Below are 15707 nucleotides of genomic sequence, written 5' to 3'. Positions count from 1 at the left end.
CTCTTAGATCTAGATGTCTTGTTAACTCCTCCCCTCTGTTTTATGACAGTGCCAAAAGCTAGTTATTCAGTTGAGCATTATTGATTCAAGTTTAAAGAGATGCGGATGCATACAGTAGATGTGATTGTTTGGGATCACATTGGTCTCCAGTGACAGACACATACTGCACTACCAGTTGTGCCAATCCTTTCAATTTTTTTTCATTTGTACATTTTATTTGTACTTTTTAATAAAATTCTTGGACATCTGATATTTGTTTTGTTTTAACTTGTTTCTCTAGAATATATGCACTCTGTAGTTACTTTATTAAGTATACCTGTACACCTGTTCTTAAATGCAAATATCTAATCAGCCAATCATGTGGCAGCAACTCCAATGCATAAAAGCATGCAGATATGTCATGAGGTTCAGTTATTCTTCAGACCAAACATCAGAATGGGAAAAACATGATCTAAGTGACTTTGACTGTGGAATAATTGTTGGTGCCAGACGGAATACTGGTGCTTTGAGTGTTTCAGGAACTGCTGATCTCCTGGGATTTTCATTCACAGCAATCGCTAAAGTTTATAGAGAATAGTTCAAAAAGTAAAAAAACAAGTCAGTCAGTGGCAGATCTGTGGGTGAAAATGCCTTGTTAATGAGAGAAATCAGAGGAGGCTGGCCAAACTGGTCAAGCTGATAGGAAAGTGGCAGTAACTCAAACAACCACATGATATAAAGTGCACTAACTGTTTTCCTGTTATTTGGCTAAACTGATATATTATTTTCTGTCAAACTTTTTTTTTTCAATTTTCAATCAAATTTTTTTAACCTAAACCGTCCTTCTTGCTATTGCTGCCTCGTCCTTTTTCCAAGTCTTTCCTTTTATCCCTTCACTTTTTTTTATTTTATGGCTACATCTTTCAACACAAACTTCACTGTCTGATCTCTCCCTCCCTCTCTCTCACCCTCTTCTCTTTCTCCCTCTCCCTCTTAATCCTTGTACAATTCCATTTAACCCAAACTCTCCCTGTTTCCCACTGTCTCAGTGCCATCTATTATTTTGTTGTTCTGCTCTTGCTGTCTCCTGCCTCCTGCTCTTTCAAGCCACCTTTTTATCTGCTCTGTGCTCTCAGTACTGGCCATCTGCATCTCTCTCCCTCATTGACAAAGAGTCTTGGAATTGAAACATCAACTGTTTCTCTTTTCACAGATCTTACCTGACCAGCAGTGTGTTTCTAGAATTTTGTTTTTATATTTTCCATTATAGACGATAGACAATAGGTGAAGAAGTAGATCATTCGGCCCTTCGAGCCTGCACCGCCATTCTGAGATCATGGCTGATCATCTACTATCAATACCCGGTTCCTGCCTTGTCCCCATATGACCCCATTCCATTCTCACCATGGTTTGTTGTCTCTTTAGCTGCTCCTTATACCCACTCTCTCAGTTGCTCTTTTTAAGCCAAGGTTTGCTGAAGTTCCTGTAATATCCATGAGATGCCACAGAATGTTTATGGTACAATTTGAATTCAACCAAAGCAGAAGATTAAACTTTAAGTCTTCCCTTGATTAGATTTGTGTCTGTGGGTCTTTTTAGGTAATGTTTATGATGGAGTATTTTCGATGTGTTTACTATATTTACCTCTGCTATTTGATGTAAAAACAAAAATGGCACTCTATAGTTCTGATCGTTTCAATGACGTATGTGATGTAATTGAATGGTTGGCAATATATGAGATGTTGATGTGAGACTGGCTACAGTGAAAAGTGACAATGTAGTGGAGGCTATAAATTTTAGGTACAATTCTGGTTATCTAGTAGTTGGAGATAAGGTGTAGTACATAAGGTTAATTCCATAATTAGAAAATAGATTGGAAGATGCATTCACTGGCCATGAGACACATGAAACCTTTGAATATTATGCAGCACTAAATTTGTGTGTTCAGGCATTGAGTTCCACTACTTTCTGCCCCCTCTGCCTTTGCAATAATTATCAGGGGGACCTCCTAACTCACTGGGGGGGGGGGGGAATCAGGCGTTTCACCTACTCTGTACCTCCTCCACCAAAGCTTCCAGTATCGTGCGAGAAATGTATTGAATCATCTTGAAAAATCCCACAGGTTTGAATGAATTCCAGATTGTCTATCAACACCACTGTAGCCACCATACAGGCTGTTGTTAATTAGTGGTGGTGAGCTTCAAGTGATGCCAGCCACCCACAAAATTAGGTCCTTATTAAGACAACAAGTCATTGAATAGTGCAATTTGACTGGTTGCAAGTAACAATAATGTGCATGACTAAGAAGCTTGTTGCTTGCTTTGGAAATAACAAGCGATGGTGTCACAAGCTTTATGCCTGTTTTTGGGCCTATGTAAATTTTTGCTTTTCAATAGTAGTACACTGAACTTAACATATGATTATTAAGCATGATTTAAATTCATTTAACAAAAAATTGAGTAACACTTTCTGGGTAACAGTTATGATGACTAGGGAGACATTTTGATATACTCATTTACCTAAGTTCTAAGTAATAAATTTTTAGCTTGTTGCTATTGGGCATGTAAGCTAAAATAATGTGTTGATTTGATGTGCTAATTAATTAGTCTCCATTATAATAAGGCCCTCCTGATCTTGTATCCATAATTCTTCAATGTCCTACAATACCTCCCATGAATTCCATGCTGCAATTAATTCCTTTATCTTGACTCCATATTCTCAAGTATCATTGTTTTCCTGGGTGCTCAGCCTTTTTTATTCCTGCTCCAAACTGAACCCTCTTTTATCTTAAACTTTAATCCCTTTTCAGTATGTCAACTTCACTCATTTCTCACTGGTATTCTGTGCATTGTTCTGTGCTTTATTCTGCTTCCCGGGGGAACGTGGTCTTCAGCACGTCTCCCTCTCTCTCTTGGGTCATTTGACCCCCCCTTGACTAGGGCTCTTGCGAATCTCACGAAGGAGAGGGCTGGGGTCATAACAGTCAACTTCACTCATTTCTCACTGGTATTCTGTGCATTGTTCTGTGTTTCCCATTCTAGGTTCTCTGGAAAACATAATTGTAATAGTCTCAGCCCATGCTTCCAAGGATTATTTTATGGAATATGCTGCCCTGTTTAAAATCCTATCTCCTCCCTGTCTTAACAAACAATCTGCAAGAGGAGCACAGCAGGTCATGTCAAATCTTGAATGGGATGAAGGAAAAAATTGTCTCTTGCTTCTCCTTCCTGATACAGCACTACTGAGTAACCAGAATGGGAACAGGTGGTTTCAGGTTTCTCAGTGTTCAACTGTAAAAATTCTGGCACATCCACTATCTTAATGTCTTATCGGCAGCAAGGAATTAAGCAGGTATGACTGCCATATTAGGGCAGTTCATCATGGGTGAAGGAAGACAATGTGATTAAAAATGTTTTTTATATGAAGTGAGTTGTGGCAGATAGTGCTGCCCACACACAAATGTAAGGACTATTTTTTTTTAAGTTGAATTTTCTGAAACTTGATAGGAATCATGAGGTTATAAATGTACCAGTGTGGATAAAGATTTAGAACCACAAACAATCTGCTAAAGGAGTGGAGCAGCATATGTAGGGAAACAGAATTGTTCAGATTTAGGTTGGAACCCTGCATCAGATTCTAAAACATCGACAATTACACTCCCCACAGATACTGCTTGACCATCTGAGTTGGTCCAGCATATTAGGTGTTGCTTCAGATTCAAGCATCTGCAATCTCTTGTCTCCTCTGGATAGATATTTGGGTGTTTAACAGCGAATTTTCTCTAGGGTCGCTAATGAAATGTGTTATTCAATTACTCACAAAAGGTCAATATACAAGTTCATTACAGTAGATTTCAGATGTTATTTTCAAAAGAAAGTTAATAAATTTGAGAAATTGAGCCATTTAAATCCCCATGACAAGTTAATCAGAAATGCAGTTTGAGGGGCAAAGATCATTAACTCTTTTGCTTCCTTTGATCTATTTTAATTTCTTTCTTCCATTTTGCTTTAGCATGGATAATTCACTAATCATGTGCATAAGAGCAACAATAAACAATTTCCTGCTTCTTAAAAGTTTCACCTCACCTAACTCTCTTTGGCACCTTTCCTAGATATCTGGAATTTACCATGTACAACATAAAGTGAGTAGATAGATTCGTTACACCACAGGATGAGATGTTAGTATGTTACTAATTATGGTTTGTAATTCTTACAGACATTGTGCAACACGAGTTGGGTTTGTGTAATACAAAATATGAGGATGGTTTGTACAACCTCAGTTGAAATCTGATTTCTTAAACACAAGACGTATTTGCTCTTTCTTAATGAACACCTTTAAATAAATGTTCAAATTTCCGCTGTGTATGACGTGCAACACAGTCAAACTTACTTATTTCATTCCTCTCAAATGAACTAGACAACCAGCACAGTTACAAAACAAGGAAGAGAGCATCTTGCCCTGTATTTTCAAACAAAGGTTCAGCTTTTACAGGTACAATTTACACATATTTGGGAAAAAAGTGCAGCTTTTTATCTTAAATATAGCAGAGTTACTTTAAACATATTAATCACTCCTATTTTCACTCTCCATTTTGAAAAGGCTCTTCTCTTTCATTCCCTCAAGGACATTTCATTTGCTTCCTTTCCAGTATCAAGGATATGCTTAAAGTTATGAACAAAAGCACAATATGCTACATGATGGCATTATTGGCCATTGAGTTTCATCCCTTTCCTTTAATTTTTTTGGCTTTGGGGCTAAAATGGGCTTTTGTACTGTAGTTCATTTTAATTTTTAATCTTTTGAAGAATTAGAACTTTGGCTGTTGTATGGCACCTGCAGTCTTTTTCTGGATGTCCCCTTGTGGTGGTGGGTATATGCATATTATAGGATGAAAATCCTTGTGAAATTTACAAATTCAAATTTAAACTTCTAAAGCATGATAGCAAAGAAGTTGTGCCTTGCTGATGTCCTCGATAAACATCCATTTTATAATTCCACTGTATATTTTCATTCTGCTTTTATTTCTGAGGATTTCATAATATTTTCACAGTATGGAGACAAACATTCAACCAAGCTGCCTAGTAGTGTTAATGCTCTTCATGAGCTTTCACCTAACTTTGTTTTCTTTTCACCCCATGCACAATTCTTTCTTCTCCTCATTTATGTACTTTGGTTTCTTCCCTTTAAATATACCCTATTCATCATGGACATTCCATGTTAAAATGCATTTCACAATTGCACCTCCATGAGTAAGAAGGTTCAGCTAAATTCCTGATTGGATTTGTTAATACTGTATTTATTTTGGAGTAATAGTCAATGGATTTGGCACCACCACAATGGAAACAAAGAGTTCCTCCTACAGTTCAGTGTGAAAGTGAATTACAAATGGAGAGCAATTCCTCTGCAAAGAAGTATATCTACTCCAAGTTTAATCTTAAGAATTTCATTTGAAACTTCATATCTATTTTTGAATTTGTGCATTTTGTAAAAGCACTTTTCTGTAGCTAATTAACTGCTATTACCAACTAATAATTCATAGTCTATTTTTCTATAGTTATTATTATATCTGTGGCTGAAAACTTTTTGCCTTCAGTATGGTACATCTTTTTTGTGTGTGCAGGAATGAATTGATTTGACTTCACCAAGATGATGAATGCTGGTGATTTCCTTTAGGCACACATTGCTAACATCCTTGGTTTGTGCAGCATAGTTAGGTACAAAATAAATCTCATATTATTCTTTCTAAACACATATGACACACCAACTATCAGTTTCAAAGTTGGGTATTTTGATTTTGTATGCCTAATTGTGCACAGCTTTGAGGGACGCCGAAGATTTATGGCAGAGTTCCATTAGTGTAGGTTGGAACCCAGCATTTAATAGATTTATTTGGTTTCAGTTTGAACTATTATATAAGCCTGATCTTAATGATATACTTCTTTAATATTTTTCTGTTTTGCATTAAATCAGAAAATGCTGGAAACATTCGGACACAAGTCTATATGTGCATTTTGGCTCTGCATGCTTTTTTGCTTGTACTTTTTGCTAACACTACACATTTGCCATGACTTACATCTTCAGGGAGAACAGACAAATTGATACTTCAAGCTTGCACTTTTTGTCAAATAAACTGAATTTAACAAGAGAAATAGAAAGTTGGTTAGAATATTGGACAATTAAAGTGTCAAGCTGATATCAAATTTAGATTTTTTTTTAAGAATAAAGTTTTTAATCCCAAAAGACCAAATAAGTGATAGAAGAGGATGTTTCTGTGATGGTCTTGGTTATGCTAATGGGTTTGTTGATTAGCATTTTTAGGGCATGCTATCTTCCCCGTATTTTGTTCCTGTTTAACATCTCATCACTGATGACATTTTCCTGCTTTCAATTTGTCTGTTCTCTCCACAGATGCACCCTGACTTGCTGACTGTTTCCACTTTTTTCTGTTTGTGTTTCAGATCCTCTGCAATCACAGTATTTTGTCTTTTTCAGATGAGCAATCTTTTCACTTTGTGTATATAAAATAAGGTTTACTGAGTGGAAAGTGAATATTAAATTTGTTGAGGATAGCAAATGATGGTGGGGGAGTATAGCTCTTTGCAATCAAAAGCTTAATTCGAAATCAATTTTCGATATTTTTGTATTTTTTTCTAATTTTAGGCCACAAAAGAAGTGATCGAAAGAGAGGCTCCTGGAATGGCGTTAGCTATGCTGATGGGTTCTTTGAATGTGACTCCTCTGGGGATGCTGTCTCGGTAAGATAGCATATATCATACTGAATTTGACTATAGTTCTCTGTATAATACACAAATGTGAATAACAACAGATCAGGCAAGGATGGAAAATTCCAAAGACTTCATATGTTATAGACTCAAGTTTGTATTTGGGCTTTTATACCCTTTCCTAATAAAGCAAATGAAAAAACAGTTTTTCCTCTGGGAAATTTGACTGAGCAACCCAATTGATTAATTGAGAAATTAAATGATGTCTCAAGGTTTAGTGACTAACCTAGATGATCACTTTGTTTCCACAATATCTTTGCTTCTGCTTAATATCATTAAAAACTTGTCAGAAGATTAAACACCCAAGCTTCCACCTGCTTAAAGTAGCAGCTTGAAGGTGATTGAAAGAGCTCAAGGTTTAAGATACTCTCTCATTTCCTTTATTTGAGCACAATGTCCATCATGATATATATCCACAATTAAGACTAAGGACTTGGAGAGTATCTTGTATCCTTTGTTCTGTGACACTCTGGGGAGGGGTGTGGTCTCATGACCAGTACTGTTTATTGTTCTTGTGTTAAAATGCTTTTGTGGGATTATGGTGGGAAGTTCCAGTTCATTTATTGTTATATTTTAGCTTGGGTTATACAGTTATTTGCTTGCGTATTTGTGGGTCACCCTGACTGTAACTGGGGTGTGTGATGGTCACCTTCCCCATCTGGTGAGACTGGTTGGGTTCACTCTCTGGGTCATAGTGCCTGGTCTGTTTTGTGTTTATCACAATAAAACAGTTGTTGAGTTCAACGAGCTTCGTCGTCTGTTATCGTGGACCAAATGCTCACCACAGTTCAATGATGCAATGTATTGGGATTCAGTACTCTGTGCTATTCTTCACATTTGGCAAAGTTCATTACTAGATTAGAAACCAGATGTTAGTACTATTGATTTGATTTGATTTGATTTGGTACATAGGTTTTGATAGCTGGGGGAATTTAAAATAATTAATTAAATGCAGATTTTTTTTAAAGCTGGCATACTAGTCAGGACATTTACAAAAACAGGTGTGTAAAAAGGGCCCAGAGGATCATTGGGGACTCGAGTCACCCCAACCACAAATTGTTCCAGCTGCTACCATCTAGGAAACAGTATCGCAGCATAAAAGCCAGGATCAACAGGCTCCAGGACCAGGCCACCAGACTGCTTAATTCATGCTGACACAACTGTATTTCTATGTTATATTGACTGTCCTTTTGTACGTCCTATTTACTATAAATTGCACATTGCACATTTAGACGGAGACGTAATGTAAAGATTTTTACTCCTCATGTATATGAAGGACGTAAGTAATAAAGTCAATTCAATTCAATGTAATGCTAACTCTGAAGCCACCGGATCGTTGTTTAAATTCATGTGCCCTTCAGGAAGGAAAATTTCACATCCTTACCCAATTTGGTCTCTATGTGAGATCTACGAATGTGCTTGATACTTCCTCAGGTTAGGAACAATTAGGGATGGCAGTATTTACAAGAACACCCTCATATGGCAGAAGAATACTTCAAAATATTGCTGCAGAATTATTATTTTTTCACATTTCCATTTTGTAACCAGTTCCATTAATACAAATTATTTGTTCTTAATCACATTTTTGCATATAGGATCCTGATGTGTGCATATTGACTGCCCCCATTGAATTAGTTCACTGGCTACAGGGAACATTGTTAGATTGCAAAACTCACTGCAAAAGTTAAAAATCTTTCTTCTTGCCTGTTTAAACCATGATAATCTGCCGTATGATTATTCGGAAATCTGGGTGTTTTGGCATTTGACTCATTGAATGATGTTTTCCATGCTCTCTTTAAACTTGGGCCCCCTTCATACATGCTCCTAATCAACCCTATATCAAGCACTTACTATTAACTTACTGGGGGCTCTGTTACTACACACCTCTTAAACTCTCCAATGCTTCATTTTCACAATCCTTAAAAACTCACTCAATCCTTGTTCCCACTCACCTTTTATGCTCATTGAGGGCATATTCCTATTTTTCATATAAACCCGCCTGGGCCTTGTTTCCATGCCTCTTTAAAGTTCATTGGGGCACTTCCTCACATTTATTTTAAACTCATTCCAAAATTATCTCCACGTTCCTTTAAAATCACATGGCTCTGTTTCCACACTACTTTTAAATTCATCAGGTTTTCTTTTCTGTGCTGCTCCTTTTGTACACATCTTCTTCACTGAAAGATTTAGTATACTGAAGCATGGCATATACTTTTTGAAAAAAAAATTAAAAGTAGTTGAAGTATTAATAGAAATAACACCTATAGTATATAAAACCTGCCATTCCAACATCACCAAAGTCTCAAAGATTACTGATTATTGGAGCTTTACTCAGTTAAGTTAAGCAATAATCTGTATTTCTACAAATATTTTAGTAATGAACATTTTAACATATTGCATAGAAGGGATCTAGTTCTTTTGAGTCTGTGTTCCAGATAATTTTTTTGTTACATGTAAGATGTGCAACCCCTTGTGATGGTTATATTTCTTTTGTCAGACCTGTATGTGGAATAAGGGGCAAAACTCTGATTATTAATCTGCCTGGTAGCAAGAAAGGTTCACAGGTAGGAGTTACCATTTTTTTCATTGTTACTGCATTTTGGAAGTTAGGGCCTATGTCTGTTATATATCTGCAATAGTATAAACAAGTACTTGATACAGAAGTTGATCAAAAGTCATGTTAATTATTTAATTTGGTAATTAATTAATTGTTGCTCTGCTTTCTTTTCTGACTACCCACTTTCCCGTGCCAGAAAAAATGCAGTATCTTTGTATGTGTGTAATTGTAATATAGCTGATTCTGTATTTTTTAGAAGTTTCTCTGCAACCAGCGTCACAACACTGAACCTATTTTGTAGGTTATTTCTTATCAGTATTTCTTGTTATCTCTCTAGTCTGAGTTAGCTTTTAGTAAAGGATGACAACAACTTTGTTCTTTGAATAAAAAAAGATTAAAAGAACATTCTTTGATCTTGTAATACCAAATAAACGGCCAAAACCACCAAGTTTATGCCTTATTCTTGACTTCCAAAGAACCTCAGGATCACAATTTCACCATGTCCAACATTATGTCAAGATGACTTAAGAAGCTATATTTTCATAGGATCATATTGTTCAGAACAGGATGTACAGAATAGATACCAAAAGTTTATAGAGAAAAATGTTTGCTTTCATGCATCCAGCACAAGTAATTAAGCAAAAATTAAATCTACAGAGTACGCTTTACAAAAAAATTGCAACCATTATTTGAGTAGTGTAACTACAAACAATGAGGAGAAAATCCTTGATACAGTCCCTGTGGTTTGATTAATTGATTGATTCTTGCTGTGTTTATGAAGTCATCCAGTTTGTAGAAAAAGTAATCCCTCTTGAATGGTTTACTTTGTATTTATTACTTTATTGAATTTGGTTGACATAATAATAAATGCTGTCTGCAATTGAATATATCTGACAACTATATATTTCTTAAATGTTTTCAATTTGACTTTTGAATTGTACCCAGGAATGCTTCCAGTTTATATTACCTGCCCTACCTCATGCTATCGACTTGTTGCGGGATGCAGTTGTGAAAGTGAAAGAAGTTCATGATGAATTGGAAGACCTTCCATCACCTCCACCACCATTGTCTCCTCCTCCTACCACCAGCCCACACAAACAGACAGAAGACAAAGGTGTTCAGTGTGAAGATGAGGAGGAAGAGAAGAAAGACAGTGGAGTGGCTTCAACTGAAGAGAGCTCGTCCTCACATATCACTGCAGCAGCCATAGCAGCCAAGGTAAGAAACTTCCCACACAATAGGGATTTCATACATGTAGAATCAAACCTACCTATTTCATTGTTACCCATCAAATCATTTTTGCTTGTTTTTCTCCAGTTGCCTGTGTTTTCCTGTCATAGTGCTGATAGTTGTGTTGTACATCAGAACTTCCAACTTGTACACAGTCCCGCTCCTGTCATGGCTAAAGGTGGTAAACCTGTCCCTGGTTTCATTGGTCATCACTCTCATACTGCCATCAGTGCAGGAGAGCCGGTAAGAGACAGCAAAGAGGCATTAAAAGTAAACACCTGGCACTATGTTGTCCTTCATGAGGAAATGAACCACTTGCACTGATTTTATTCTTTCAATTAAATTTTAGCCATTTAGGTTATCCCTTTCAACATGTTCATCCTGTTAAATTCTCACTAAATTATGTATCTTCATAATTGTGATTTGTTTTTTTTTATTTATGTCATTGACTTCATGTGACTCATTCATTAATCATTTCATTCATTTGTCATGAAGCACTAGATAATGTCCTTGTACTTTTTTATCTGTTTGATTAAATGACTAAATACCTTCCCTTTAGAACAATTTGTGGAGTTAAATATTGAGAACTAATATTATTAAATTAGAATAAGGCAGATGTAGCCTTAAGAATATTTCAGTGACAAGCAGCATAATTGGTGCTGTTGTTGTTACTGACAGATACCACTAATGTTCTTACAGAAACATCTGCATGATGCTAAGCTAGGGCACATCATCAATGATGTTACCTGGGGTTGTCAGGTGTTTCGGGTCTTTCAACATCATACTCTCTAACCCAGGCAACCCGACCGGGGTTGATCAGACCCCAGCCTGTGCCCTAGCAGCAACCCACGGATCTGCCCTCTTTATCCAGAGCCATCTTGATGCTTTCTCTGCTGCATCTATAGATTGAAAATTATATCTGTTTTAATTATAATAAGTATATCTGGATTTACATTGAAAATCATTGTAGACTCTTAAAAACAAAACAAACGTTCAAATAAACCTGTAGGGTGTTTAGGTACTTAACCAGCGTTGCTGTGTACTTTGCATAGCAGGTGATAAGGATATGAGTTATGTTTGTTTCATTTTAAAATTGGCTATCAAGATTCCCAGAACTGTTTTCTAAAATGTCCATAAGCTTTACTTCAAAAGCTGGACTACGATCATGGAAAATGGAGAAGGGAGCAGATTCCCCTTCAGCAAGGGCTCACTAAATCAATGGGTTAAAACATGAACACAATAAACAAAAAAAAGGCATTAGAGGTTAGTTCAAGGGGATTATTCTTGCTGCTGTAGAATCTAGCCTACCTAGACAAATTGAAGTAAGCTAAATTAATCACAGAATTTTTTAATAGCTGTATCATTCCTGCATTGACTGTTGTCACATTTATAAACTTGCAGACTCCCAGTGGATACCCAATTTTAGAAGTTTCTTTAAAAAAATACAGTTTGCACTACATTTTTTATTTTTCCTTTATAATTTATACAAAAGATTTTTAATTAGTAGATCCAACTTAAGATTGATACACACCTTTCTACAAAAAACTAACATTGGGAAACCATACTTTGCAGAAGTGATCGCTCCTGCCATATTAGTGCAAGTGATCAATTTCCATAAGTGTAATGATTGTAAATGAAATGTTTGGTGCATTTTCTTACATTTAAGTAATATAATTCATGATTAATGTAATGTATAAAATTATTAAGATTGTCGCTTGTTAATGTTAGTCCTGGAATAAATGTTTTGGTAATACATATTAAGCTTGTTGATAAAACTAAGAAATCTTCAAATCTGTAATACTGGTACTACAGGTTATTAGCATTTTGCCCAGTCATGTAGATCTGTAATTTCATAATTGTAACAAAGAATTGCTTTAAAAATGTATTGCCATTTTATGGCTTATATTACTTTCACTTTTGTAAGTTTAGAATTGGCAAACAACATAAATGTAACAAGTCTTGGAAGAATAAAGAATGATAAATTAAGAAATATTTCACCTTTAGATTCAAATTTGCTATTTGAACATTTTATGAAGTGAAGTGAAATCAAACCTGAAAGGGAAATAAATTTAAAGTATTTAGTTTTCAGATAGTTATATGTAAAGTTGAATTGAGCAGTAAAAGAATAGTTGTTGTAATTTATTATCTTCAGCATTTATTATACTTTCAGATCCCAGATTCGATTATTTCTCGTGGTGTTCAAGTCCTTCCACGAGACAATGCATCGCTGAGCACAACTCCATCTGAATCACCACGAGCTCAAGCTACATCACGACTATCCACAGCTTCTTGCCCCACACCAAAAGTAAGTTGTTACTAGAAACATTCATAGAAATCTTCAGTTTGGTTAGTTAATTGATAAGAGATCATCTGCTCCTCAAATTTGAGAGTGGTGAGGATTACCTCAATAGTAGGGATATAATGCATGAAACTTTAATTGAAACTTTTGTTTTAAAAATTACATAATGTTGTTGACCAATTTTTAAGGGTGCAGAAATTAATCTGTATTTTTAATTAAGATAAAATATGTTGTACTTGAAATTTTCATGATCTTGATGGTAATTGGTAGTGAGTCATAAGCAAGCTTTTCTAACTATGATCCTACATGTTTTACTTGACAAAATGTAGTGCTCACTTCCATAATCATTTAAAGTAAATCAGTGTCTCTGAATTCCAAGTTTAGAATAAATGTTTTGAGATTATACAAAAGTTTTCTTTACTTCAACTTATCAGATGCCATATATATTTGATTCAGCTGTAGTGTACAACAAAATTATTTACAATAAATCCCTAAGCATTTGGTTGGTAAAGTCTGATTTTAAAAAACCTAACAAACTAGGACGCAGGACTCATGTGGTTCATGTATGCAATTCTGCATTATTAATGAGGAGGTTGAGAAAATCCTGCCTGCCTGAACAGTTCTGGCAACTGTTGGGGGGAGGTGTTGAGGGACGTCTTTCCTTTACGAACTTTTCCAATATTGTGATAAATCATTGCAATTGGTCACCCTCTCGTTTGCCTAAGTGTGTTTCACTGGAGTAAGTTGGGAGGCCAGAGATTGTACCACTGCCTGCTTTTCTTTTAAAAATAAATGAGTGGATAATCTTAATTACATTCTTATAGTTGACCAAGGACATTATTTGAAGTTGACTCACTTGGCTGAATTAGTGCAATCCAGATTACCTAATTGCCAATTGTGTTCTCTGTGTAGATTTAAAACTCCTCAGAGATTTTCAGAACAAGGCCTAATAATGACTCATTAAATCATAGTCTAATTATTCTATCAAAATTCTGTTAGTTTTACAAATTGTTAACTTCATTGTTTTAATTTAACTACCTTGATTTTCCATTTGCAATAATCTGAGTAACAAACTCCCCTGCTTTAAATTTTACTTGAAGCATTGTCTTGTTTAGCTGGCTGTCTCGTTGTTGAACTTTAGTTATTGTGTGTCATTTATATTTTCAGTTTCTGTGAAAGGAGAATTAATCTAGAGGTACAATTCTTTAGGCAAATTGTACTAATATTAAGCTAACCTTACAGGAGCTCTCAATAACATTTAATTAATTGTGTCACCCTTCATTGAGTTACAAATGGATTCCATTGTGTGACTAACCATGATATGAACATAATATATGATTCTTTGAACACTGATCCAAGAGAAATATAGACATATGTAATATAAAGTATGAATATAAAGATTATGAAAAACGCTTTATGCCTAAATGGCTATTAAATATATGATGGTGTGCCAATTGCTTATATTCAAAAAATTAGTAGGTATAGGCTTTGATCATACTTGTGTTAAATCATACTGTAGTTATGGTTATCATTTCAAAATATGCCTTCAGTTTCATCTTTGTGCAAGGGGTAAGAAGTTAATAGAAAAATCTGCAGGAATATGTGAATTGAATGGATTTCTATTGCAACTTTTTTTTATCTCCTCTACAAAAAAAATGACAGTCTTTTGCTTCTCAAAGGTGCATTTGCTGATGTAAACATGAATATGAATCAATATGAATCCTTAATGTCAATATGAATCCTTGCAGGTGGCTCAGGAAATACTGAATCAAATTTTGAAGCATTTGTCAATGAGCTTTGCTGGTGCCTTGAACTTAACCTGTTCTGGTTTTGCATCATAACATCTTCATGTGCCCAATTAATTTAATGAAGCTAGCTGCCAATCTATGAACTAAACTTTAAATTAGAACAGGTGTTTATGCAAACTCCAAAAACAGCTGTGTTAGATCATAGAACAGTATAGCACAGTGCAGGCCGTTCAACCCATAATGTTGTAGCAGTCTTTTAATCTACTCCAAAATCAATTAATCCTTCCCTCCATTTTTCTTTCATATATGTGTCTATTTAATAGTCTCTTAAACATCTCTAATATATCTACCTCTACCACCATCCCTCGCAATGCCTTCCACGCACTTTCCTATCTGTATAAACAGCTGCATTTCACATATCACCCCTAACTTCCCTCCAATCATCTTAAAGTTATGCCCTCTCGTATTAGCTTTTGCTGCCCTGGCAAAAAGGCACTGCCTATCCATTCTATCAATGCTTCTTATCATCTTATACATCTCTATCAGGTCTATTATTTATACACAATGTTAAGAACTTGAACTGGGTTGTTTTTAAGAATTCTTCTAATTTGCAATCGTGTATCAGTAGTGAGTTATTCCACCATATTAAAAAACACAGCGATAATAGTTACTGTCAGTACTGTTGTCAATCTTTTCTTTCAGCTAAGTTAGCTGATGATGTATTAGGTTTAATATAACTCTTTGTAAGGTATGCTGATGATTGTATATTGAGTAGGAGTGTTTTCTTGAAATCTTAGAAGTTGTTTTCATACTGTAATTACAAAATTCTCAAAATTCCTGACAGAATTGGTTCTGAAGCGGTAAAAGGAAACAGAATATTTTAAAAACTATGAAATGTACATCATAATCGGTGCATCATCAGCAGACTTTCACCTTCAGTCTGACCCTTAAACACCTGCCCAGTTGCCATCTTTGTGCTAGTTTGCAAAAGATTTGGAAGCACTTTAAAGCTGTTTGAGCATGAAAGCATTGAAAAAGGCTACTAATTGATTAGTGAACTTTGAAAATTAAGAGGAGGTCTAGAATTTTGCTGTCTTGGAGTTATTTTTTTA

At 35.4% G+C, this 15707-nt stretch overlaps 1 protein-coding gene across 20 annotated transcripts in view; it reads left to right on the top strand.

Annotated features, from left to right (window-relative positions):
- LOC140725128 (gephyrin) overlaps nucleotides 1-15707 on the top strand; it is a 598333-nt gene that overhangs the window by 370297 nt on the left and 212329 nt on the right. For 13 of the 20 annotated variants that reach the window (XM_073040176.1, XM_073040167.1, XM_073040177.1 and 10 more), the window contains 5 exons: nucleotides 6640-6734; nucleotides 9259-9325; nucleotides 10264-10536; nucleotides 10636-10791; nucleotides 12701-12853. In XM_073040176.1, the coding sequence (XP_072896277.1) occupies nucleotides 6640-6734; nucleotides 9259-9325; nucleotides 10264-10536; nucleotides 10636-10791; nucleotides 12701-12853 (744 nt within the window). The remainder of the gene's footprint in view (nucleotides 1-6639; nucleotides 6735-9258; nucleotides 9326-10263; nucleotides 10537-10635; nucleotides 10792-12700; nucleotides 12854-15707) is intronic. The other 7 variants (XM_073040183.1, XM_073040180.1, XM_073040186.1 and 4 more) reach the window with 2 other exon arrangements.

Source organism: Hemitrygon akajei, chromosome 3 (genome assembly GCF_048418815.1).
Source record: "Hemitrygon akajei chromosome 3, sHemAka1.3, whole genome shotgun sequence".
Lineage (NCBI taxonomy): Eukaryota > Metazoa > Chordata > Chondrichthyes > Myliobatiformes > Dasyatidae > Hemitrygon > Hemitrygon akajei.
The sequence above is the reverse complement of the archived record's forward strand: the minus strand, read 5'-3'. Positions and strand labels throughout refer to the sequence as shown.